General features: G+C 37.5%; 1 protein-coding gene across 1 annotated transcript; it reads right to left on the bottom strand.

Annotated features, from left to right (window-relative positions):
* Window positions 1–577: 577 nt before the first annotated feature.
* On the bottom strand, window positions 578–22,502 carry GORASP2 (golgi reassembly stacking protein 2). The gene is made up of 10 exons (XM_070937085.1): window positions 22,290–22,502; window positions 12,782–12,862; window positions 11,057–11,260; window positions 10,104–10,190; window positions 9,562–9,692; window positions 7,647–7,779; window positions 7,023–7,143; window positions 5,802–5,879; window positions 3,590–3,700; window positions 578–2,164 (listed from the first exon to the last, which is right to left on the bottom strand). Exons 1-10 carry the CDS (start codon window positions 22,350–22,352, stop codon window positions 1,806–1,808), a joined length of 1,368 nt encoding a protein of 455 aa, XP_070793186.1. The 5' UTR covers window positions 22,353–22,502; the 3' UTR covers window positions 578–1,805.
* Between the last annotated feature and the right edge of the window lie 5,286 nt (window positions 22,503–27,788).

Below are 27,788 nucleotides of genomic sequence, written 5' to 3' on the forward strand. Positions count from 1 at the left end.
AGTCAGAAAGGACATAGAAAAGTTATCAACCCTGCAATCCCAGATCAAGGTTGATATTCCACAAATAACTTGGACATAAGCTGTCTGAACCAGGAGGTCTTTTGAGTAAACACGAATATCTTCATATTACTAGTAGGCAGGAAATATTTCACTTAAAATGGAAGCATACTATATCTGTTAACATTGGAGAGCCATTTACTGTACCTGTTTTTGGCAGAACACATTGTACTCCATTTTCTGCTTTTCAGAGCTAGTCATGATCTTGGCAGTGATCTCTTCTCAGATGTGAGGGTACACTACCACTACAATGGATCCCTTTGAAAGGATCAGGAGTAATGGAAAGGCAGACTACTCTTCCTCTTTCTCCCACCAGGACAGGAAATAGAGACCGTCTCTTTAAGTAATGCTTTCAAGAGACTAAAAGCTGTCAAGTGTTATACACACAATTATGTATGAGCATAATTGAGAGTCATTGAACAAAGTGTTTGCCTACCGAACCTTAATATAGCCTTCCATTCACCTGAGACCTTAAAATTAAACTTCTGGAGGGGTGGTAACAACTAGGAAATCATATACATTGTATGTGTTGATTTGTTTAATATTTGCTTTAGAACTCCAAAATTACATGAAAAGGAAAGCCAATTTTTCAACAATATATATGTTTAAAAGAGTTGTATTAATTATCTGGATTCAATTAATCTAAGGCTCCTTGCTCAGGCCCATACTGAATAATCACAGAATTGGATTTGAAGCTGAATGCTATAACATCTAAATTGCTACTAGCTGGGCCACAATGAATAATTAAGTTTTTTTAAAAAATAAATATTTTCTGTAGAATTGGAGAACCGTGGCCTTCCAGAAATTCCAACTCAGCAAAGCCAACAATAAGAAATTTTTTGGGGGGAGGGGGGGAGAAAGGAGAAATATATGTGCCTGGGAAATGTTTTTCATTCCCAAACTGTGTTACAATTGTGTATTTACTCCTGTTCAGTTTTAATAATATGCTCACCCAATGCTACAAGATAAAATCCTCAGAATTTATTGCCATTATGTAAGCTCTTTCAATACAATCTGTTTTACAAAAAAAAAGGTCAAAAGTTTCATCTTCCTGTTTTTGAGCTATGTCCAATATTATGAGGTTTCCTTTTGACTTCTTCACAATACTTTTGACAGTGGGTTTATAAAGCAAAGCAACAGAGGCTAGGTTTAGGTAAAAGGGCAGTAGCTCAACAGAAAGATCTGCATACAGGCAGATTTAAAAATGAGGCTGAATTTACAAATTGTGTTCTGAAGTTTTTAATAAAAGAGCTCTAGTTTGAAGATCTTTATACTGCTAAAATGTACAACTTGGACAAAAGTAAATACTTTTACCCCTCACAATGTATTACCAAAATTCTAATTCTTGCAAAGTACAAGAAAAAAAGTTTTCATATACTACAAGCATGAATTACTTGCTCATTTCTAAGAGAAGCAAATTTGTGGGGGGGAAAGTAAGCAAGGTAGCCTACTGAAGTCAGATTACACCTTTTCTTTAAAAAATCCTCAATTTTGGCAGCGGACACCTGCATATCCTACCTTGATATTTCCTTTTTATTATTCTTTTTTTTTTTTTTAAATATAAGCAGTTCCTTCCCCTTTCTCTACCCTACACCAAGCCCTTTGTAAAAATCTGGACTCTTAAGTCACCTTCCGTATATTTACAAGAACTCTGACAACAAAATACAAACTAGCATGAAAGTAATGATAGTTTGCATATACTGTTGTTGAATAAATATATCAAGCCCAATCCAATCAATCAGTTGAAGTTATGATGATTCAGACACAGCCGTATCTGTGACCAAGGGTGCTGGCTTTTCATTGAAGGAAGTTATCCCATCTCCTCTGTCTTCAGGAGACAATGCCTTGACAGTGGAAGCATTAGAAGCAGCAGTAGTAACCATGGGGGGAGGAACAGCCATATCCAGAATGTGTGCAGAGGTTTGTTCCACATTTACAGTCGTGCCAGGATTCGCAGGGAAGCTTGTTGTGATGGGAACAGAAGACAACAGATCCGTAGGCAGAGTGGGTATCTCATTGACCAATGGGAACTTGGCAAGGAATTCCGGTGATAGAGGTGCAATCCCAGACAGGTTGACTGGAGGCAAGGAAGGAAGTGGTGGCAATCCTAAGAACATCAGAAGACAAAAACGAGCTTGCAGTCTACTTGCGTAAGTCATTAGCCTACAGAGCTATGTCATTTGTAAAGAGCAATTTTACACTGCATCTGCGTATTGCAAGGAAGATGGTAGGGATATATACAAAGAACCTAAGAGAAGAGGCTTTCCATAAAAGTCCCTACAGATGTGTATCCTGAGCAAGATCTTTCTACTACAGAGATTAATTTCCTGGAGGGTCACACATTTTGCAGTTCCATTTCCTCTTAAAATAATAAATGGAAGTGTGATAGCTAATATACTAATTATTTCATTAGGGTTAAGATTGGGCACGAAATAAGCTTGCTTTGTGTGAGCAAGAAACAAAAATGTTATTACTTTATTAAAAGTTCCTCATGACTTAAAGGATCATGGCCCACCACTTAAGGATCCCTTGTTGCCTATAGAGATTGCCAGGTCTCGTATTAATCAGAACACATCAAAGCTTTAAGACTGCTGTTAACTTCTTATGGCACAGGTATTTCGTATGAGAATCCTCCCCTCCCCTTCAGAAAAATCACATTCCTTTATGCAGCTTATAGAGTCCAAATGAATAAACAACCATTAGCCAAAAACATGCAGACAAACTAAAGGGCATATGATTCTGTTTTCACGGTCCTCTGAATTCTGTCCTATCCAATATCTATTCATGAAGATTTCAGAAAAATGACTTGAATATAAAAAATCAATTTATATGCCAGGGTTCATAGAGCTTTTTGCATTTTTATGCAGTAAATGTAGAACTGTACTTTACATTTACATAGGAAGCTTTTTATTTCACAGTAATATTGTACCACTGACAATAATGCATCAAAAAGATTTAACATTACTTTCTATTCTCAAGTATGCCAATGAAATATGACATGATGGTTGTTGTTTAGTTGATGCCAAATCTAGTTTTAATTTTTAGCACACAACAGCATCCTGATTAGCAGGTGAAGTGGCACTCCAAAAAGAATAAGAACAGAAACTAAATTTAACTTAAAATAATTTAAATTTAAATCTAATTAACATAAAATTAAAATAAAGAAACAGTTAATCTCCATCTATTTATTTCCCTTCTCTGTATCAGTTATATTATGGCAGTAATTTTTGGAAGAATCTAGGGACACAAATTGTGTAATAATGCACAGTAGTGTTGGGACTGCAAGAAAAATAAGGGAAAGCGTTCTCCTTTCGTAGGATTCTCTATAGGATTTCAGGGGCTTTTCTTCACCTGAATGGGGTCTAAATGTTATAATACCGAATTAAACTGGGCTACAGGCAAACATATGGAAGCCTTACTTATTATAAACTTAAGATAATTTAGTGGTTACATAAAGTCATGTGCAACAGGGCTGAACTAAAATCATTAGGCAGAGTTATTAGGTGTCAGTTCAGAAATTTATCAAACATACCAGGCTGCCCAATGTCTATTAATCCAGGACCAGGAATTAAATGCGGACCAGGTAAATTCAAGTTAGGGATGTTCCCCAGATTGGGAAGTCCAGCAGGTAAAGCCATCAATCCTAATAAAAATAAGATGCTAAATTTCAGAAGTTCATATTACTTGCAGAAGCAGAAAAAAAAAAAAAGTGACAAAGGCATTTATTGGAGGAACACTTTGAGTCTTTTCTAACAATCACAATATGTTGAAGAGAGAACATTAGACACATGGATATCCAGAAGATATCCTTGGTCGTGTGTATCACTTCAAGGAATGGGCGTAGATGGAAATAGCCAGCATGTACTTCCTTCCCTCACATAATGTATTAAGAAGCAATCTATTTACAAGAGAGACAGCTATATACAGTGAGTGCCATTTTTCTCATCATCATTGGCTTCCTTCAGTCTCAAAAGACTATGGTATCGTGCTCTGGAAAGAAGTCCTAAAACAGCATCTAGTGTGACTAAAAAGGCCAATTCGAGTGTGGCAATCCCTTCCACACTGAGGGCAGATACATTCTGTCCCCTGCCCAGCCCTCAGAGGGAGACTCAGAGGTCTCCCTCTGAGGCCACAGCTGCAATTTTTCTATAATCCTTTGTATTATATACCTTTAAGAAATCTTTTCAGAGAACGGTTCTTCTATGATTTTCAAAAATGTATATGAATACTGTCCCAAATGTTACCGATGGACAAGGAGCAAAGGTCTTGTTACTCATAAACTGCAAAATATTTCCAATAGTCTTATAGGTTTCATTGCTATACCAGTACAGTTCTTTCCCTTTCAGAGTTCCCAGTTCCCATTTCTATTTATTTTTGTCATGTTAGGACACAAGGCCACCTCTGTCTTTTTTGTATATTTGGAATAGTCCTCTTATAAGAATGCTTTTCAGTTATATATATTTTTCCTTCAAATTGTAAATTCTAACCTGCACTAATTTGCTGAAACCATACATTTGATTTCAAAGGCAGACACAAGACTGCACAAAGATACTCAGTCCAAAACTGTTAAAACATCCTCATCCAGTCTGGACCACTGTGGAGGTAATCCAATCACGCAAGGTCTTTAGTGCTAACCTTGAGGTAAAGAGTCATTATACTTATTTTTTAATTGTTTTTATCTTGTATGAACTCATGTTTTAAACAAACTTCACAAAGAGCTTGAGTTGAAAAAGAGAGCTGCTATTAAAAATTCATTTAATTTCAGATTCTCTTTTAGGGCTCATGTAAACAAAATATCAAGTGAATTGCCCACTAAATAGACTATGGAAGATTTTATTTAAAAAATTCTTAAATTAAGATTATCTTGGTTCTGGTATATTCATATCATTTTTGTGTATTTGCATATGTGTGCGTATGTTTGCCTTCAAATAAGTGTTGACTCCTGACAACTGCTTGGATTGGCCCCTGCAGTTTTCATGGCAAGATTTTTTGCAAGTGGTTTATCACTGCCTCCTTCTTAAGATTGAGAAGGACTAACTAGTCCAAAATCACCCAACTGGCTTTGTGCCTAAGGTGGGACTAGAACTCATGGTCTCCCAGTTTCTAGCCTGGTGCCTTAACCACTACATCAAACTGGCTCTCTCTATTCATATAATATGAAATGAAAATGCATCTTTTTTTACATTCTAATTTATAGTATCTATAAAAAGATGGATGGTTTTCAATTAATTGAAATAGTATATTTAGCCACACCACATATTAATTGAAATAAAATTATCATAATCTTTTGGCTAGCACTTCTTGTTCTCAGAACTAGTTCTGAGTTCTCTTTGGTATAAGTAAATGTAATATATCTAAAACTACATTCTTGGAGCGGCATCTGAAAATTAACCAACGATACAGCATGAGTCAAATTAAAAAAAAAAATCTACTCAGATACTGTAGTGAATGAAAGAAAAAATTCACAGACTATTTTCTACAGGGGATATAGAAAGTCTACGCCCTCCTGTTAAAATGCCAGGTTTTTGAAATGTAAACAAATCAGATCAAGATAAATCACTTCAGAATATTAAAGGTGGGAAAAGTTCTGACGTGATTTATCTTGGTCTGATTTTTTTTTACATCTCAAAAGACTGGCATTTTAATAGGGGTGTGTGTGTGTAGACTTTTTATATCCACTGTTTTTGAAAACACCCTTTTCACTATTACATACAAAAATGTTCATCGACATTTATATCTCATACCTGGTAACGGAGGTGCTGAGTTAATTGGAGGAAGAGATTGATTTGCTTGAGGAGGCAATAATGGTACTGTAGGAACACCTAATGAAAAACAAGCCATATTATCTTTCAAATGCTATTTTGAACATATCCAGCAAAATGTCTGACCTAGCCCAACCCATCTACCTTAAAAGTAGCCTTTAGGTTTATTTATCTTTATTATTAACCACTTTCAATTTTTTTTAAGATGGAGATGTCAAGTCCTTTTGTGTCAGAGCATGTCCCTCAATGTTGAAAATAAATTAAAAAAAACAAGCCAAAATAATTAATATGTGTTATTGTTTTGTAACTTTATTCTAAAATGAAAATAGGAATGAATGAATGAACCCAAGTAATCTAAAATGAAATGATTTGGGAGGAAACCATATTCATCTTCTCGTACTTCCTTAGATTTAAAGTGTTCAAGACAACTAGGAAAAGCGTTCATGCAAAAACAAATCCAATGTTATGAGCTTGAAATCTGCATTTGGAGAACTCTGCTTCAGTGCTTGTGTGTTTTGAGAAATATCATTTTGTGGGTTCCATCTGTTCCAAGCAATGCAACTGGACTGTTTTGTGGCTTGTTATTGCTTTGTAAGAGAAAACAGGAATTTGCTGTAAGCCCCTATTCCCTTGTTTTATCTCAAGGTGACAAAGGTAGGTGAGATACAGCCAATGCTTGCTGCTGATCACCTACCATATATAAAATTTGGCCAAAGAGATGATTTTTAAATTTTTCTAAAACATTAAAAATGTAGAAAAATATTGGACAGAAAACAAAACCTAATTAGTGTTTTGGATGCATTAGAGAACTCTCATATTTGCTCATTCGTTCTCCTTAATGAAAAACCTTGTGCTGCAATGCGTGGAGTTCCAGAGTGTATCCCACCCCCTCAGAATCAAATTACTGCAGATTCATAAGACTAGCAATAAACAACCACCACCACCACCACCACCACAACAACAAAACACAGAAGAAAGATGGCAGAATTCTATTTATAGAAACTGAGATTTTAACATCTGGTCTTCAAGACAACATCTTCAAGAGTCAGACCCTTCTCCACCCAGCCCTCCAGTAATGTTCCATTTCGTAGCTATACAGCACATTACTGTACATGGCACGTAAGTTAAATAGACTGTCACTCACCCGATGTAATTACATTTAGAAAACAGAACACTGGTATTAGGATTACACAAAAGACAAACCTGTACTGAGCACGTTAGGGACAGCAGGAGTCGTGTTAATGGAAAGACCGGCCAAGCCTTGTTCTACTCCTGTAGTTCCAGGTGGTAGTGAAGAAGGGGGATTAACTGAAGACAATTGCACCTAATTAAAAAGATCACTTGTTTTATCAGAGAGCTGCTGCTTTGTAAGATGTTACAAGAAATAAATGCTTAGAAAAGAACATACCGTATTTTTCGGATTATAAAACGCACCAAGTATAAAACGCACCAAGATTTCGAAGAGGAAAACAAGAAAAAAAATAGTTTTTTGCCTCTGCGCATCCGGTTTTTGCCCTCCCCGGCTCCCAGGAGCACGCTGCAGTCCTCCCAAACCTTCTGCGCGTCCCATTTTTGCGAAAAATGGGCCTGTTCTTGGCAAAAACAGGATGCACGAGGCGGGGTTTTGGGAGGCCAAAAATGGCTGTATTTGGTGTATAAGACGCACCAACATTTCCAACCTCTTTAAGGGGGGAAAAAAGTGGGTCTTATATTCCGAAAAGTAAGGTACGTATCGGAATAATACGTTACAAAACAGGAATATTATTCCACCAGAAGTGGTTCGGAGAGTCACACTGTAGGCTGCAAAAGAAAAGGATGACAACTTACTTCTGTGAAGCCATCTTTGAGTGGACCAATAGGTGTACTAGACAACTGCCCAGGAAGAGAAATTTTCTTTCCTTCTTCAAAAGGACGAGTAGGTATTCGATGCAGGTATCCATAGCCAATGCCACAACCTAGGCTTTAAATATAAAGAAAGAAAAAAACGAGATTAGCCTTAAATATGTTCACAATTATCCCATGCCAATGAATTGTCTTTGAGGAATTGTACGGACAGAATTTAAACAATATCCTTAAATAGCCATACTACATTTATGAATTTAATAGCAGCACGTGCATGGTATTGAAAATATCAACTTTAATTCATTTTTAAGGATTGTGCTCATTTCCAAAAATTACACATCTCTAGAGCAATTATAAACTATTGCCACCAAGACACATAAAGACTCTAAAAAAATAACTAGAAACTTTTGAATGGTTGGCCATATAAAATCCCATGGCCTAAAGTATCTAATGAACAACTTCATAGCCTTCCCTCCCTCAGAATAAAGCTTTTCAAGGACCCCCGATAGTTACATAATTATACAGAAATCCCATGGGAATTTCATGGGAATATAGAGGTATGCCTCTTTCATTTGTCAATTTGCCTTAATAAGAAGTGCTCAACTTACTACCATAATTGAGACTGGAGTTATGGCTGTAGGCTGTGCTGGTTGTTAAATGTGTTAACCATGTGACCACATTGGATTTTATTTTTGTGGTGGTTAAACAAATGCTGCAGCTGTTAAATGAACTCATTCTTTGCAATGGGTATTATTTGCTGAAACCGGAAGTAAATGCTGAAAACCACCATAAATAGTAGTCATCTGATTGTGGGACTTTGAAAATGTCCATAAATGCAGGCCCAAAGTGTGATCACAGACCAGGAGTGGGAGGGGGGGGAACTGTTGAGACTTTAAATCCAGATCATAATCACTATTTTTGGGTCTATCATAACTTTGAATGGTTGTGACGGATCACCTTGCATACTATTCTCTTTTCAGCTAAATAGGAACAGAATGAAGAACTTTATTTCTCAAGATATAAAGGTAAAGGTAAAGGTTCCCCTTGCACATATGTGCTAGTCGTTCCCGACTCTAGGGGGCAGTGCTCATCTCCATTTCAAAGCCAAAGAGCCAGCGCTGTCCAAAGATGTCTCCGTGGTCATGTGGCCGGCATGACTAAACGCCAAAGGTGCATGGAACGCTGTTACCTTCCCACCAAAGGTGGTCCCTATTTTTCTACTTGCATTTTTTTACATGCTTTCGAACTGCTAGGTTGGAAGATGCTGGGACAAGTAACATGAGTTCACCCCGTTACGTGGCACTAGGGATTCGAACCGCTGAACTGCCACTGAGCACTGCGTCCCTATTCTCATGATATAGGGACATATTAATACACTATAAATTTGAAGTGGGTCATTAAAAACTTAATTAAAAATCTACAAGTCACATGGAAAATTATACAGCCAAAAGAAATCAGTAGCCCCATAGAGTTGACATTTATTTTCTAAATTAATTGAAACCTAGATGAAATACAGTATTCATAATATACAGAATTACAATATTCACTCAACATGAAAATTTAAAGCCTGTTTTCAGTAAAAGGGGATGGACAAAATCTTGCAGTTATGTGAGTTGAGTTTTGACATGAATTTTACCCTAAGAAGTTTTATTGTAAAACAGAATCACACTAGCAAATTATTCCTCATACATTCTGTCTGTTCAAAATGCAAATGGAGTTCATGGGTGAACAATAAATATCTTAAAATACTTAACATAAATTAAATCTATGAAAAATATTTACACTGTCATTGCATCTGCCCAGTTTGGTACAAATCTGACTGTGTGGAAACAACCCAGAAACAGTACCAAAATGATGAGTTTAATCACATTTCATATCTCTTTGAACAAAATCAACTTACCTTCCCTCTCCACCCCATGCAGTATTTGGGGTAATAACGACTTCTCGGCAATTATCAGTATCAGTGTTATATACATAAAGTTTTAATGGTTTGCTTTCGTGTGTTTCAATGAGAGAGAATAAATCTTCAGACTAAGGAAAAAACATATTTAGTTGACACTTCAATTAATTTTAATCAACAATATTTTATTTATTTTATTTTAATGTTCTGAAATTCAGAATGAGCTGAATTTCTCATTTTAGCAGATGACAACATTCATTAGTTTGTTTCTACCGATAAGAAAAAATAAAAAATGCATGTACGCACAAATTCTAAAATAACCTTTCCTTGCTGTTTTTACTTTTTTTTCTGCTCATCTTTAAATTATTAATAAAATTAATAATAATAAATATTAATTTCTAAGTTATGTATGACTACTCAAAAAGAAAGCTCAACAATGCTTATCACAAAACCAATTGCAAATAATTATGAGCAATCTGAGTTCAGTCTAAAACGGTCAGAATCTTGATTTTTTTTTTTAATAAATGAAATAACATATTTACCTCATTCATGACAGTATCTGCCCCAATGATGTAGTCACTATGAGGTCTAAGACCTGCAATTGCAGCAGGAGAATTTGGTTCAACTTCCTAATTACAAGACATAATTTTTTTTTAAAAAAAGTAAATACCTTAATCAGACCAAGAAAAGTACAAAAGATAGATAAAAAATTAAAAACTCTCTAAAATCAAGTTAGCTGCTGATGACTACATGGCCACATGCACACTGTAAGAAGAGACTGGACAGCCATTTGTCTGAAATGGTATAGGACTATTGCTGAGCAGGGGTCTGGACTAGAAGACCTCCAAAGATCTCTTCCAACTCTGTTATTGTTAATTTATACTTGGCGGGAGAGAAGAAAAGAAAGGGGGGGGGGCTTGAGAAGAAAAAGAGAGAAAATGATACTCCAGGTGTCAGTATGATTAAGATTTGCTCCACACTTTTGCCCCATAACCACTAAAATATTTTTTCAGTTTCCTTAACAAATTAAATGCACCTCAGGAAAAAAAAAAAGACAGTCTTCAAAATAGAGAAGTTGTTGAAAATGTGCATATACAGGTATGTACCCAAAAGTATTTGCACATTGATTACTGTTTTGGAGACAAAGTAATATAAGTAACAATGCATTAAATGTATTGCGGTGTTGGTGAATGTTATCTCTTCCTTGTTTTTAAAAAAATATTCACCAAAAACATATGGAAAAGCTTTATTTCTAGATATGCAACAAACTCTATGATAGCCATCACACTTTTTTTATTGATAGCAATTTTAATTTAATGAAGAAAGTGCAGTAAAGAGATATAGGCAACTAATTGTTTTTTTTCTATGCCATTTTGGGTGAATTCCTATTGGAAGCACATAGCCAAAAGGAAGTTAAAACCAGAAGATTCTTCACACAGAATCTTTTTGTTCTCTAATAAAAAAAATAAAAAATAAAAATAGAGCTTCTACTTACCAGCACATGCCACACGTTCTCATTGGCGCCATCAAAGCTGCAAAATCGAATACTCACGCCCAGCAAGCCCTGCCCTCCCCACATGTTGCTGGGGGTTACGGATGTCTCTCGGAGCTCCAGGGTCTTGCTGCTATAGACCAGCATCTTAACAGGCTTTTCCACATTGGCTTTCAACAGGTCCTTCAGCGTGTCATTGTCTTTATTCTAAGGAAGGTATAAAGATAAAAATTCGCTAAACTCATTGGCAGTTATGCTCACGCTATGGCAATGTATCAGCATTTCAAAGTATTTGATAGAAAAACATTTTGAATAGGACGTTTTGCGCACTCCTAGCATTAAACCTATGCCTTTCCTAACGCACCAAATTTTCATTTTCTTACAAGAAAATGGGCAGAAGCCTGCTCTTATAATTTTAATCATTCTCTCTTCTTCTAAAAATTATTTGTTCCTCATAACAAACCATATATACCATATACTAACTTTCCCTCAGCATCTGCATTTAGACTGGATGACACCAATCAACAATAAATTAACGATACCCCAACTGACCCCCCCCCCCCGGCTGAAAAAATCTGACAGTTTTTAAAAACTTTCTGAAAAACCAAGATTTTTTTTTTTTTTTGCCAACTACACTTAATATGTACCTCAACCACCCATATATATTTCACAGCTGAAATGGAGAAGCCAGGGATTTCATACAGTACAGGTAGTCCTTGACTTACAACAGTTCATTTAGTGACTGTTCAAAGTTACAACGGCACTGAAAAAAGTGACCAATGACTGTTTTTCACAGTTACACCTTTGTAGCAGCCGCATGATCATATGATCAAAATTCAGATGCTTGACAACTCTTTCATATTTATGATGGTTGCTGTGTGTCAAGGTCATGTGGTCACCTTTGGCAATCTTTTGACAAGCAAAGTCAATGGGGAAGCCAGATTCACTTAACAACCCGGTTACTAACTAAGTAACCACAGTAATTCACTTAGCAACTGTGGCAAATGTGGCAAAACTCACACAACCAATGTCTCACTTAACAACTGAAATTTGGGGCTCAATTGTGGTCATAAATTGAGGACTACCTGTATTTCAAAAGGCATGGAAAACCCAGGTATCATAATCTTGTCTTCTCTGGGCTCATAAAATCAGGATCCAATCTGGGTTGGCCACCGGGACCAGAGGTTTAGTCTTCCGAGCTTTCAGACTCGTGCTGAAGCCCATCCTCAGTGAACTTGTGTTTCTTTGAAAAAAAAGTTCCCTGACTGGTTCCAGTACCAGTCCGAAAACTTGGAAGACTAAATCTCTAGTCTCGGTAACCAACCCAGATTGGATGTTGCAACATTATCCTGGGAAACGTATATTTATTTGCCTTCATTTGTCATATAATCAATTCATATAATAGTTACCAAGATAGGAATTAAACCAAGAAAACAACCTATTTATTCTTTCATCAACAACCCATCAGTAGGAATTTTGAATCAAAGGAATCTATGCCTGGAACAATGTGTTTCCTTTCGTGAACTAAACTTCCCAGAGGAAACAGATTTGCTTGTACAAGCAGGTCTCAAATTATTTTTTTATAAATCAGGAGCTCTTTTCAACTGGGAAAAATTTATTACCTTCCCTCCCCAGGCATAACTACATAACATTGGATTGTGAAGTTATAAATCTGGATTTATGTTTTCAGGTACCCATCCGTAAGTTTTAATTTGGGGATTCACTTACCAGCCTGGAATTATTAATAGAAACAATAAAATCAAAGAATGGCTCCAATCCAGCTCTATGTCCTGGTGAATTTTCTTGCACCTAAAACATAAACAATACATGGAAAATAATAATAATCAAAAGTAGCAACTGCAGCATCATGGGAAACATTAATAAAAACCATAAATGTTTGTCATTAATTCAAGCCAACAGTATGCTTACAGGAGAAACAAACTTTTAGAGAGTCAAACCAATTTAAAAAGACAAATATATGCCACCTCTTGGAAATAACAGATAACAAGTCCTGTTATCAAGACACTAACTGTGGACGTATCTTAGGAAATCCAGTTGTCACATAGGCAATTGCAATTTAAGGGCTGCAGTCTCTGAAATGAGGTTTCAATAACTTTCCAGTTTCTGATTGTGTGAGTCTTTTCTCAAAATATACAAGTCAACCTCTGCATAAAACGATCTATTACCATGAATTCACCTATGAATTTGTTTTGAACACAGCTACATTACACATGGTAAGAAGTATTAGTTATTCTCTTTTTTTAAAATAAGAACAAGATTATAGCTATGAAATAAACAGTTAATAGCACAGAAAGCTAGACTTCCTAATAAAATAGTAAAATGTATTTAAAAAAATGATAAATGGCAAAGATGTAGATCATATTTTAAATATCACAGTTAAGAGTAATAATAGCTCAAAAGGAAATTCCATTAACAGGTTAGCGAAACAGCTTAGAGCCAAACCAAGATTGACAGAACAAAAACAAATCTGCAGACATTAGGACTGCAGTTTTTGGATTTGAAGCAAAAATCTGTTCCAGAGAATACAGATGAAAAGGGAGCATCTTTCTGTGACTCATTAAATTGGTTCCATCTTGTATCAAGATTGTATAGCTGCCTTGCATAGCTACACCGCAACCCCAGGAAACAACACCTTTGGTTTAAGAAGTTGCAGACAGTTGCTATCTTTGCATTCTCACATTCCTCTCTCTATTACACTACACAATACCTATTTCTGGTGATTACTGGAGATCAGGTTCTTTTCAATGTACATTACTTGAGGAAGATAGCTTAAACAAGAAATCTATAAGGTGTTAAAATCAGCAGAAAACTACAATTAAAAAAAATGTTGAGGGAAAAATAACGACTGCTTTCTTCCTTTTCAGTTAAACATGAGGAAAGTTTGAGACCTTTCTGAAGCCCTGAAGTCTAATAACTAAAGATGTTTTTTTATGTCGTTAATTAATAATATTTATATACAGGCTGTCTACCAATTTCTTCGGGGATATCATTTAGTCTCTTTTGTGGTTATTTTGCTGGAACTGTATTTCATCACAATCATAAAGCCATGGAACCCCAAATTTCAGTTACTAAGCAAGACAGCTGTTAAGTGAGTAGTGTCCCATTTTACAATCTTTTACCTATATACATTACAGGAGTCCTTGATTTACAAACATTCATTTAAGTTACAGTGGCACTGAAAAAAGTTTTTCACACTTACAACTCTGTGATGCAGAATCCTCATGGTCACATGATCAAAATTCAGATATTTGATAGGCGGTATGTAGGGGAAGTCCGTTTCACTTAACAATTGTGTTACTAACTTAACAACTTCAGTGATTTGCTTAACAACTGTGGCAAAAAAGGTCATAAAATGGGGCAACACTCACTTAACAAATGTCTTGCTTAGCAACAGAAATTTTGGGCTCAATTGTCATCATAAGTCAAGGACTATCATATACCTCTCCTCTGCAAGCGGCATGGGTTGCCAGTCTGCTTCTGGGTCCAATTCCAGGTGCTGGCTTTGATTTTTAAAGCCCTTCATGGCCATGAGCCTGGGTTAGCTGAGGGACTGGCTTTCCCAGATTACACCTGCCTGCCCTGTCAGGCCTAACAGAGAAGCCGTCCTGCAGGTTCCGTCTGCCAGGGAACTTCGTCTGGTGGATGAAGTCCCAGGAGGTGGGCCTTCTTTGCCACATCACCCACCTTGATCTTCTCCTCCCTGGAAGATTAGTTCCATTCTTTTCAATATTCTCCAAGTCCTTCAAGACCTGGCTATGTTATTACGTCTGGGGAATCCCAGAGGATTGAGGACATTTTGTGATGGCTGCCATATTCCGGTTGTTATCAACGTCTCCTATAGTTAAGTGTTTTATAGTTAAGTTCTGTATGTACACTTCCCAGAATCACTTTCAGAGAATTGGATGGCTATTGAAAAACGATAGATAGATAACATATGTATACAAAATCTGCAATATATATACGTGTGTGTGTGTGTGTGTGTGTGTGTGTGTGTGTGTTCTATTTTATATATATAATGCTACATAACTGTCAATTCTTACTTTACAATAACATGTATTAATCATCTATTTTAATGTTTGGTAAAATTGGTATTCAGACAATTCCCTACATCCCTTATATGTAACTGCTCTAATTTACAGATATATTTGGAAACAAAGGGAAGTCTTCATGTTCTGTTTTTTAACCTGACCACAAATTGGTCTGATTACCAACAGTCTTATGGAAAGAATGCCTCGGGCAAAAGGAGGAAGGAAGGAAGGAACCATTAAACAAGACTGCTCAGCTGCATTCTGCCACTAGGCAGCCCATTAACACCTATTAAACTTTGAGAAGGACCATGTATTTTAAAATTTATTTTAAAATATTGTATTTTGTTTATTATTGCCTATATACTGTTTATGAGTTAGTTTGAGATTATTGTTATACAGGTAGTCCTCAACTTACAAAAGTTCATTTAGTGACCATTCAAAGTTACAATGGCACTGAAAAAAGTGACTTATCATCTTTTTCACAGTTAAATTGTTGTAGCATTTGCATGGGTCACATAATCAAGATTCAGAACGCCTGACAACTGATCCATATTTATGATGGTTGCAGTGTCCTGAGGTAACTTTGTGCAACCCTCTGACAAGCAAAGTCAATGGGGAATCTTAACAGTGGTCTTTCTAACTGAACAATTGCAGTGATTCACTTAAGAATTGTGGCAAGGAAGGTGTAAAATGGGGCAAAACCCACTTAACTGCCTCCCTTAGCAACAGAAATTTTGGGGTCAATTGTAGTCATAAATTGAGGACTACCTGTACTGACTAGCAGGATTATCATCCTGCTCTAGGCAAAGTTTTGGAAGAAGAGTTAATTAACCTTCTCATCTTCTAAAACTGCTGTCTTATAGAGGCCACATAGCACATAAAATTTGATTTAATATACAATTTCTAATATTATTTAAACCACAAATATGTGATCTGATGGCCTGCAATTATAAGAATACATGAGAGGAAAGAATCTGGACATACTTGGTCTTCATCTGATAAATTCTAATTGGCAGAATAGTGGTACAAGAACTGACCTGGATTAATAAGATGTGATAAGAAAGTTTTACAGATATGATTTCATAGATGCCACTAATAACTAACACTGATTGATTCAAATAGCTTACATGGACTCATTTGTAAGTCAATTTTCTTATTTTAGAATTTTTAAAATTCCATAATCATCTAAAATTTAAACTACTGTGGATATCACCTTCAATCCAAAAAGCTTAAGAAGAGTTTTTGATAAGAAAGCCTAAAACTGGCAACCAGTTTATCAACTACAAAATGCTGAAGGCAGAATTTTTTGATAGTTCAGCAGAGAGATAATGTAATAAAACATTTCAACATACAGTCTGCATTAAAGGCAAAGCTTCAGTTCCCTCCATTAAAATCGACTGAGCATTTTTTCTTTTTAATTGGCTACCACAAGATTCCACTGAACTATTCAGAAACAACTTTCTTTTTCAGAGAAAAAGCTCTAAGTAAATTGATCCAACTGTTACAAGAAAATAAATCACCTACACTGAGGAGTCTCAGAGCACACAGCTACATATATTTGATTGTTTTAGGGTACTGTACTACCATTCATTCTAGCAGAGTTCTAACCAAATAGACCATAAGAATGCAAAAAAACAAACAACCCCCCCCCAATAATCTAGATCAAGGGTGTCAAACTCAAGGCCCGGGGCTGGATTCAACCCACAAGATGCTTAGATCTGTCCTGCGAGACCGCCCTGGAAACAGCGAAGGAGTGGCCTGCGGTTGCAGGAGACCATCGCAGCCGAAAATGGAGCTTGTGAGGGTGTATGCAGCCATCCCGAGCTCCATTTTTGCTGGCAGAGGGTTGCAGGAGGCCATCCCAGCTGAAAACAGACCTTGACATTTTTGTGGCAGAGTGCTTGGGCCAGCACGAGTGACGTTGAGCTGTCTACCCCCACCCCAGCCACACCCACTCTGCCCCCCCTGGTCAAACACAAACCTGATGCGGCCCTAAATGAAATCGAGTTTGACACCCCTGATCTAGATTATCTTATTGCCAAAATTCAATCTTAAAAAGGTTATTTAACATGCAAGTAATTTTAGGTAACAATACTTTTCTACAGTAAGTAATATGGTAAGTTCATAAGTGCATAATTTATTACTATATGAACCATGACAATCTCAGTTTGCTTTCCAAATATATTTGCAGAAATGTGTATAATTCTTTATTCTGTAGTTAAAGGTCATATAAAGCATACAGTAATGCAAATATATTCTCTGCTTATTTTTACCTTACCCAGTAGAAACACTGCCATATCCACATTCATGCCTTAGATAACCTCTAGTTATCTATGAGAAGTTTCATCACTTTGTTCAGAAGCAAACAAAGAAGATGGAATGTGCTACCAAGGATCTTTACAAGGACAGCAAATACTTACTTTTTTAAAAAAATCCCTTGTAAATCTCTGATTTAGTTCTCCATTAACATAATTGCTATTAGATGTACTAAAGAGTTCAAATTTCCCTGAGGTTATGTGTCTCTTTGGGGTCTTAAAGCACACAGAATTTATTCTAAATCACTGCCTGAGGCAAAAAGTGTCTTTTAAAAGAACACTAACATGCAAGTTATATTGCAAAAGTTAGAAAAGACAAAAATGTTAACAAAAATTAGTTTAACATCCACACAGGCAAAGAACTAATAGATTCTGTATAAAAGCTTGTAAAGTAAATTGTTTAACCAATCTCACATTTTTATTTTGGTCATAGATTAATTAGCAGATCTTTCCAAAATATATGTGGGAATGGACTACATTTTATTTCATTTAGCTGATGTATCTTCAGCATGATTTCCCCAGCCCTGTGGAATGAACTGCCTCCAGAAGTGTGTAAGATCTCCGACCTCCGGGTATTTCGCTGTGCACTCAAGACCCTGTTGTTCTGCCAGGCCGGGCTATCAATGTAATAATTTTAAATTGGGTGTTTTAAATTTCTGGGGTTTTAAATTGAGCCAAATTATTCAATAATTTTAAATTATTTTAATTGATGTTTGTCTTGTGCTTTTAATAGGCTGTATACCACCCCGAGTCCTTTGGGAGAAGGGCGGTATAGAAATAAAATTATTCTTATTCTTATATATTCTTAATCTAACATTTATTTAATTCACATCTCCTCTCTGACAGATACTTATATATACACCCAACAATACTGTTTTATGTATAAACCTGGTATAATGCTGTTTTCTCTTGCATACTGTAGTATATTTTTGTATCCAACATATTTATTCATGTTATATTTTCCACAATAAATTCACATAGGTGAAACACTGGACAGATATTCCAGACTTTTGAAACATCTGCTTTTTAAAGTTTTCTGTCACATTCTGGAGATCTGCATATCTATGTCAAATAAGGAGTATATGAGTCTGTCTTTCCTCTTTTTATGGGTCCTTGGCTCCAAGTTCTACTGATCTGAAGTCACTAGATCCAGGGTCAGATTTAGGATAAGTAATGTCAAAAGTTTCATATTCCACTAGTTATTAACTTCATCGTATTATCCCATTTGCTTCATTGACCTGTAACTAAGTATTTTTCCTGATTTTTAAAAAATATTTAATTTGAAAATATTCTGATATAAATTAAACTGTCGCAATGGTGCTTCCTCTGCCACATTGCTTTCTTAGTGACAATAGGAATGTCATAAACCATGTTCAGGCATTTGCTTGAAAGAAGAGAACTTAAACAGATACTTTCATGGGGCTCCATGCAGTACTTTCTCATTGCTTTTCCCTATCTCCTTGGACTGACTCAAGAGGTCCAAAGGGAAGCTGTACTGTGTCTGAGTTTACCTGAATTAGATGGCTCTTATCCACGGCATTCAAAATACTGTTTATTTGGCCACAGGTTGTATGAACACTTTTAAACCTGCCTTCAAACAAGCACAAATATAGTTTCCCTTGCAAGAGCTAAACCGATGGGGAAAGAAAGATTATGCTACATGGAAGACGTGGCGAATTCTGTCAGGTTCTGACCCTCATGTGAAGAACTGTGATATTCGTCAGATTTGAAACACAGCAAAATCTCCTAGCTTTCTTATTAAATGAAGCTAGTAAAGAGTACCTCTATTTAATGTTATGACTAGAATGCAAAAACAAGCAAACACACCAGAAATAAGGACTGAATTGTATGTCTCCAATTCATAATAGCAATTTATTATGCAGCCCTTAGGAATGTCAATACATAAGACCAGAAGTTATTGAACTATGTTGGAGAAAAACAGGATAATAAGAATGCAGCAAACTGATGGCAACTCATTCCCCATTTAGCCACTATCTCACTCAGCAGTATAACAATCTAACCAAGAAGGAACCTACAAATACTAGTTGGAAAATCCCACTGTGATTTCAAACAATAGTTTTTACTATATCGTATGACTTTATTGCCTAGTAGAAAAGTACTTTTTAATTGCGAATGTATTACAGCATTTCATATTGGGGAAACCCAGGAAAAGTATCTTCTATTACTATCAATTTCTGTGAAAAATGAATAAGGGAAAAAAATCTCGGAGGAAGAAGTCAGATTGCCATAAATCCAATGCCTTTATATATGAGAGACCTTAATACATATCTAATGTTTTTTTATTCAGTAAGAACTGCCTCATAGCTGCCTAAGGAGTCTACATCAATAGCTGACTTTCTAATCAATGGATATATAACATACGCTGCACTCTTCATCACTCCTAAGTGTTAAGTTGCCTGGTCATCAAAAAATTGCCCACTCTTAAATAAACAGCTGCTTTCAAAATTATGAGTGTTGAACAAAGTTGATAAATTACAGACTTTAAGAAACATAAAATTTCAAACCAGCATGTAAAAGATAAACTCACTCTTGACCATATTGAAAATTTATTTATTATTAAATTAATATGGTCCCCATCCCACCTAAAAAACAACTTTTTTGGCACACCTAAGCAAATATTCTATGTATTAAATACGATACATTCTGTTGTTTTACTGTATATTATTGTACTGTATAGCATTTTTTCCATTACTTTCTAAATACTTATTGTTTTGGGTATATCAGAAAAAAGATGACATATAAATGGCCTAAAAGAAGTATAATTAATATAGTTTCTATGACACAGTGGCATTACTTTTCATTTGTGTTACCTTTTATTTCTTCAACAGTTAAAATACCAAGAGTATAAGTTATTTTCTATCTTGGAGCCATTTGGTGTAGTGGTTAAGGCACCAGGTTGGCAATTGGGAGACTGAGTTCTAGTCCCTCTTTACGCATAAAGCCAGCTGGGTGACTTTGCATCACTGACTTTCTATTAGCCCTAGGAAGGAGGCAATGGTACTTCAGAAAAACCATGCCAAGAAAACTGCAGGGGCCTATCCAGACAGTTTCCAAGAATCAAACATGACTGAATGAAAGAAGAAAAAAAAAAAGAGAGCTGTATATCAATGTAGACTAAAATGTTAAGGAAGCACTGCTGCAAATCCAATCTCTAATTATGTTTATGGAGAAGTTAACACAAATCTCTAGGGCTATACTGTTAAATTTGGAATTAATCGAATTTGTAACTGACAACACGATTCATCTTTCTGATATTTATCAGATCTTGAACAAAGTATTTCATATCTCTTGTCTAGAAATCCTTAAAATACAAATTACTGAACATCTTTACCTCTTGATGCCTATTTATATGGAAAAAAGTTATTTGAATCAACTAAAGTTGTAATAACTCTGGAATCAGATGATGATGAAAGAAATGAACAAATCTCACTAATGTGAAAGTTTCGACATCCTGACAAGCTGCAATTTACTATTGTATTTTGTGGAATTCACTTGAAGAAAGTGCAACAAAATTGCTGAAACTGCATCATACACTTGCTTTAAAAAAATCAGGTATATTACTCAAAACAAGAACACTTCCACCAACATATAACAGGACTAACATGAATCCCAAAGTGTAGGGAAGTTCCGAGAAATTATACGTTTTAGGGTATATGAAGTTAAGACAACGGAGATCAATTCTCCACTTGCATCTGCTAACATGCTTCAATAGTGTAATGGCTTAACATGCATCAGTTATCTTAACTGCCAACTTGGCTTATTTCACAATTCTACCGGATTAAGTTTATTAGCCAATTATGCTTTGGAAGTTCATCTTACATTTTTAAATTAAACAATCACTTCTCCAAAAGCGGGAAAGACAGATTACATTTTATAGCGCAGAAGTGACAAGACACCCCCCCCCCCGATTTTTCCACAGAAGAGATTCAGATATTGTACATCACATCTTGTTATATGCGATCATATTACATGCCATCATAATATATGTGGGCATGTGCATAATTTTGTCCTCATTTATTTTGTCGCGTTTTATACTAGTGTATTTTGCAGGTGGTGACCCTTTGAGAACTGTTATGCAACGAAATTTCATTTTAACGTATGCCGATCAGGGTACATTTAAAGTGCCAACAAAGTTATTACAAGTCTTGACTATTTGCAAAGGTTGATCCAGAAGCAGTAATGCAACTGTCGCACAGGATGGCTTGTTCCAGCATACCAGATCAATACCGTTGCTGGAAACCAAGGTCAGGGAGGCTTGCCCATCATGAGATAAGCTCGTGAAAACAGATCTGTGCACGAAACTGATGTCTGCTCCCGGATCCAGGCAAAGATTTACCTGCCGAAACACATTCCCCCGGAGTCACTCAAGCCCACAGAGCCACTGGGAAGGTGAACGCGACTCCACGGCCATCCCATAAAGAACAAAAAAAAAAAAACAGGCACTTCCTTCTCGGTTTCTCTTCCCTCCTTTTAAGAGAGGCGCTAAGTAGAAAAACTAATTTCTGGAGGTGTTTTTTTTGGGAGGGGGGAGGAAGATCAGATACTCATCCCCACGAATAATATTTCTGGATGAATTGATCCTCTAAATCCAGGTCATCAACCCCCCCCCCACTCTTTCCACGGTAGGGCTTATAGTCTGGCAGGTCTTGGAAGTCACCCGTGGGACGTAGCCGTAGGGCTGCTCCAAGAACAGCTCCACTCCCGGCATTTTCCCGCATTCCTGCACTCTTCGCCTGCCGGGGGTGCTTTCTTCCTCCCCACCCCACCCCGCACCCCCCCGCTCCGTGCACCGCCTTCCCACGTGCGCTCGTCCCCCCCCCTTTTTTTTCCACGGAGTCCCCTTCCTCTCACTCTCAAGACGTGGTAGCCTTCGGTGCCCCCGCCGGGTATCTCCACGCTCTGCGACGAGCCCATGGCTCAGGCCCAGCGGCGGACGACCAGGGTGCCGAGCGGTGGCAGCGGGCTTCTCCGGCGCGCAAACGGACGCGCGGCGCAACCGCCCCTCCCGCGCCAGCCAGCCAGCCAGCCAGCCAGCCAAGCCGACGTTGCCCCGCCGCACCAAAGACGTGGCACTCCGTCGGGCCGGGGGGAGACGCTCGCTGCGCACGACGCTGGGATACGCCAAGGCCTCCGTGGCAGCAGCTTCCCTGACAGCGCCGCCTGCTGGACCCAGGGCGCGTGGGACGAAAAAGGGCGAGCCGGACGAAAGCGCTGCGGCGCATGCGTGCCGGGAGGACGCTCAGCAAAGTAATTTTTTTTCCTCCCCACCCCCCACCTCCCATCTCCACCCCGCCTTTGCTCGCGGTGCCTTCTGGGGTTTATAGAGAAAAGGCGGAAGGAGAATCAGCAGAAATGTGGGGCCTGCCTCGTAAGTGCTTCGACGGAGGCCCGCGAGGCACTAAACTGGTGATAACCGTCAGTAATGCGGTATCGCTTCGAGGGGCCTCGTGCTGCTCTCTGGCGGTGAAGAAGGGGAAGGACTTGTCGGGTCCAATGACCTCTTACCCACAGAGCACATTTTTGTGAGCCGCGTTCAAAGCCACGCACACCTAAGGCGACCTTTTGCAGGGCTTGGAACCTAAACAGGGTTGGGGGCCATTAGGAAATCCCAGGCTGTAGGCTAGACTGAGATTGCTGAAAAAAACTCTCAGGAAAGAAAGCAATCTCCATACAGTGGCTAAGAAAAGGATAGGTAGTCCTTGATTTACAACAGTTTATTTAGTGACTGTTCAAAGTTACAGTGGCACTGAAAAAAAATGACACAATGGTTTTTCACACGTTGCAGTTTCTCCATGGTCACATGATCAATATTCAGACACTTTGCAATTGACACATTTATGACGGTAATAGTGTTCTGGGGTCATGTGGTCATGTGCGATCTTCTGAAAGCAGTCAATGGGAAAGCCACATTCACTTAACTACGTTACTAAAGTAACAACTGCAGCGATTCTGTTATGTCCCTGTTAGGGACGAACAGACTGAGGCAAGACAGGTTGAAGTAAAAACAGGATTTATTTCACTAATATTGTTCTAACAGGTTTGCTAGTATTGCGACCAGCAAGGCTGCTCGGCTAACAGGAGCAGAAGCTGTCAACCTTCATGTGACCAGGTGGCCATGGCTATGTGTATACTATAGGGACTACTCAGAGGCTGAAAAAAGTCATTTCTGACAGGTCCTCGCACTTTTGACCGGACTTCGCACTTATGACTGGTCATCATTTATGCCCATTGTAGCATTCTTAACAACCGTGTCACTCATTTCACAACTGCTTCTCTTCACCATGGTGACAAGATAGGACAAAAACGTAAAATGTGAGGACAGTCGTAAATTCGAGGACTGGTCAAAAGTGCGTAAATTCAAGGATTGGTCAAAAGTCAAAAATAACTTTTTCAGCCCTCTGAGTAGTCCATACGCATAAGAGGATACAGCAATAGAGAGGGATGAAGGAAGGGAAGGGAAATTAGAGTAGGAGTGAGGGTAAGAGAGGGAGGAAGAGAGGAGGAGAAGGAGAAAGGAAGAGGAAGTAGGGAGGAGAAGAAGAGGGGGGGAAGAGAAAGTAAGAAGGAAAGAAAAGAGAGAGGTGGTAGGTTTGAGGAGAAAGATTGCTGTACAATAAAAAAGATGAAAGAGAAGAAAACCAACCCCAAACAAATATAAAGATATTAAGATAAAGAATGAATTGATAAACTTTAAAGAATAAAAGAGAACAAATATGAATAAATAGCAATAATTAGAAACACACATACAAACATAGAATGTATTTTCTTTGAACAGAGTATTTGGCCGCTTCACAAATTTAAACAGTGTTTAGTCATTTCAATTAAATTTACAATTTCTATATTTCCTTTTTGCCATATTTATTCCTCATCTATTTTTTAAAAAAACCAATATTACCCTTCATCCTCATCTCTAATCTTAATCAAATTCAATTTTTCCCTTCTATTCCATATTATACCCCTTCCCATTGTCATCTATTTTTATATCCATCCTCACATTGGTTAATTATGTAATTATATAATACAGTTGTTTAATACAAATTCAACTTCTTAATATAAATCAATTAGTTATATAACTATCTTTTTTGTATATTAATCAATATGAACATGAATATTCCAATTATTTCCATGCAATCCAATTTCTTACAAATTAATTAATTATATTTACCAATAATAATAAACCAAATAATTTCCCCCATATATTCCTCCAAACCACAACCATTTCTGCTTTCAACACAATATACAATTAATAGTATCTCAATTATTACAATTCCCTAGTTAAATAGAGCTTTTTTTCTTTTGTGTTTTAAAATCTTGAACCTCCTCTTTTGCCCTAAATTTCCCATTGTTTGCAGTTTTGCACCTATCTTTTTTGGTGAGGAAAAAGAAAAAGAAATATCTCTCTGCCTCATTTTGTCACGTTGCAGCAAAGACCCTGCTTTACTTTCAGTTTCGCTTTTTCAGCATAGCTAGGGGAAAAAAACATCTGTTCCAGCAATTTACCTCTTTGCAGCTAGCTAGCAACAGAGCCCTCCACAAAACAGCTGAGAGCAAATCAGCTGAGAGTTGGGAGGCTGATCAAATCAACTTATGGTAATTCACCTATGCTGAAGCTGAAAGGGGCTGTTTTTTCTATTTTTGCAGGCACCAGTCTACTCATTTGTTTTCTTTTAACACTGATCAGCTGTAGGGTGGCCCTTTGAAGCCCCACAGCAAGAATTTAAACAGTTTTTTTCCCTCTAGCCATCAGCTGGGACTCAGCAATAGATTGGGAGTGGGCGGGGTAAGCGAACGGGGACCAGCGATGCAACAGAGGCAGAGGGTGAGGGTGAGTGAAAACCGTATATTCCCTTCCCTTTCTCCCGCCGTTCCCTAGCTTGTCCTGCATTCTTTCCAAAAATGGGGACTTTTTAAAAACGCCACGGGGCACGGGACAAATTGCTAAAAATCTTGACTGTCCTGCCAAAAGTGGGATACCTGGTCACCATAGGCAAGCCACTAGAACAGAGATAGGGTACAATAGCCCCTTTATGACTTATGGACCTCAACTGGCTCAGGAATTCTGGGAGTTGAAGTCGACAAGTCATAAAAGGGCCATCGTTCCCCAACCTTAGAATATAAATTGAGAGCAAACCCCACATTTTACTAGCACTGATGATGTTACCTAGTTTGGGTAATGAAATGTCTGCAAGAAAATGAGCTCAGAGCACCAAAGAGCCCCTTATTTCAACCTTCACCTACAAATATTCTCCTGTAGAGGTGCCTCTCTTTCTTTGGGAGCTTCCTTTGGATCTGATCTAGCTCCACATCAAGAGGTTTTAAACCAACAGCCCTTCAGCTGTGTAACACTGCCACCTTGTCCAGTTTAGGATCATCAGCCACCAGCATTGCTCTTACTAAAAACTGTTTATGCTGTTTAGTTCCATCTGTGGTAACCAGCCAGTACATCTCATAGTTGTCTCTTCTTGTACGAAAGAATTGTTCCTACAGGAAGTGGTGTTGTCTCCTCTACTGTCAGACTCTACAAAAGAACCTGCTGCTTGTTTGAGGACGTGCAGAGATGATAGATTCACAGGTTACCATGGACTTAACGTTTGCTTTGCCTTTTGATTTAGAGAAAAAAGGTCAGCTATACATGGAATAAATATTGTATTCAACAATTTTACAATGTCCTTTTTAGCCTAGCTAAAGATGTCAAGAAAATATTCTTATCTTTAAGAATTATAAAAGCAAACTCTAGCATACAAGCAATATTTATAAGAATACATGTTCTAGATTTGCCTGATGTTCTTATTGATAGTTGATTTAACCTGGTTTATTCAATTAACATTTTCTGAGTTTGCAGGACACACAACCATGAATTTAGCATACAACTGAAGTTCACGCAGGACACTAGTTAAATGTGGTTGGTAGTTCATTATGTTCAGAGATGGGCTTCACATCCTTGCCATACCTACTCAAAAGTCAGAATATTTAATACTCTTGTTAGCTCTCATTGTACCCGGTCTTAAATACAATATTTAGATACATCCCTGCTGACCCAACTTCAGAAAGGGAGTGGATCTGGATGGAATTGGGGATAGAGTTTCTGTATGCTTTCATGATTCAGAAAAGAGCATTTCAAAGGATCCTGCAGAAGTGAGGGAAAGGAGGTGCAGTTTTTCTGAGTCATAAATCACAGCCTTCAAAACTCGGAGGGCATAAGAGACTCATGACTCTAAAACATGCTTTCACATGACCATAAATGTATTCACGGCTTATCAAAGAAGAATCTTAAGCCTTTTTAAATATAAGACTAGCTAATACAGGAAAGGAGCCTGGAAAGTGAAAGATTAATCATTCAATTTAGGTGAGGCCCAGTTTTGTCCGGTTCTTTACAACCGTAGTAAAAGTGGCAGGAGGCTCCACCCACCCTCCCAGATGTCATAATTGACGATCTATGCATGTGCAAAAGCTTCTGTGCATGTGGAGAAGCGCATGTGCTCCCGTTGTGAACTAGTAGTAAAGGTAACTAGAACCCACCCCTGGTGAGGCCACTATGTATGAGTGGAGGAACAAAGGTAGTAGGAGAAAGGCAAATCTCATAATGCTTTTTGAAAGAGATGATTGGTATTTCCTCTTTCTAGCCTACAGTTTTAAGGAAAACCTTGGTTTAGAGGAAAATTGCTGGCTGACCATGATCGTACATTATCAAGCCATGTTGATGCAAGGGAAGGTGAAGCTCTCATAACCAGTGGCATCTGCAGCAAACTACAATGTTGCCAAAATGATGCACATGTATGTACCTACTCATGTCAGAGCATCTCATCTAAGTATCCAAGTGACAGTCTTGGTATGGTTATGACATACCATACAATTAAACATTGGAAAAGTTGTTACTAGGTCATCAAATTAATGTGGTCATTTATTACGCATCCCATTACCATGCCATCTTGGACCCAATTCTACAAGGGTCAAGGCATGTGAGATAGCAGAAATTTGACACACTGTGCTCTTATTTTCAGTCCCTTTGTACAGGCAGATATTGTCCACATTGGAATCCTCTACATAGCTTACCCGTAGCTCAAGAAAAATAGAAGAGCAGTCTTATTTTTTATTCATCAGATCTTTAAATATTGGAGTAGAAAAGAGAGGATTGCACTATTAGTCTTTGTCATTCTGGCATATTATCCGCTATTTCTGTTTTATTTTTATTGCTCTATATTTTTATTTGGATAGTCTGCTCCGACAGGCTAAGATGAAAAATGGCTAATAAAAGAATTGAAATTAACGCTTGCATATTTTTGGTAGGATATTCAATTACTGCTGGGGTTGTTCACAGAGTGAGATTATAGATGTTGCTGTAGTAAAAGT

Source organism: Pituophis catenifer, unplaced genomic scaffold, assembly GCF_029215685.1.
Source record: "Pituophis catenifer annectens isolate HBS135680 unplaced genomic scaffold, rPitCat1.0.hap2 SCAF_1, whole genome shotgun sequence".
In the NCBI taxonomy this organism is placed as follows: Eukaryota; Metazoa; Chordata; class Lepidosauria; order Squamata; family Colubridae; genus Pituophis; species Pituophis catenifer.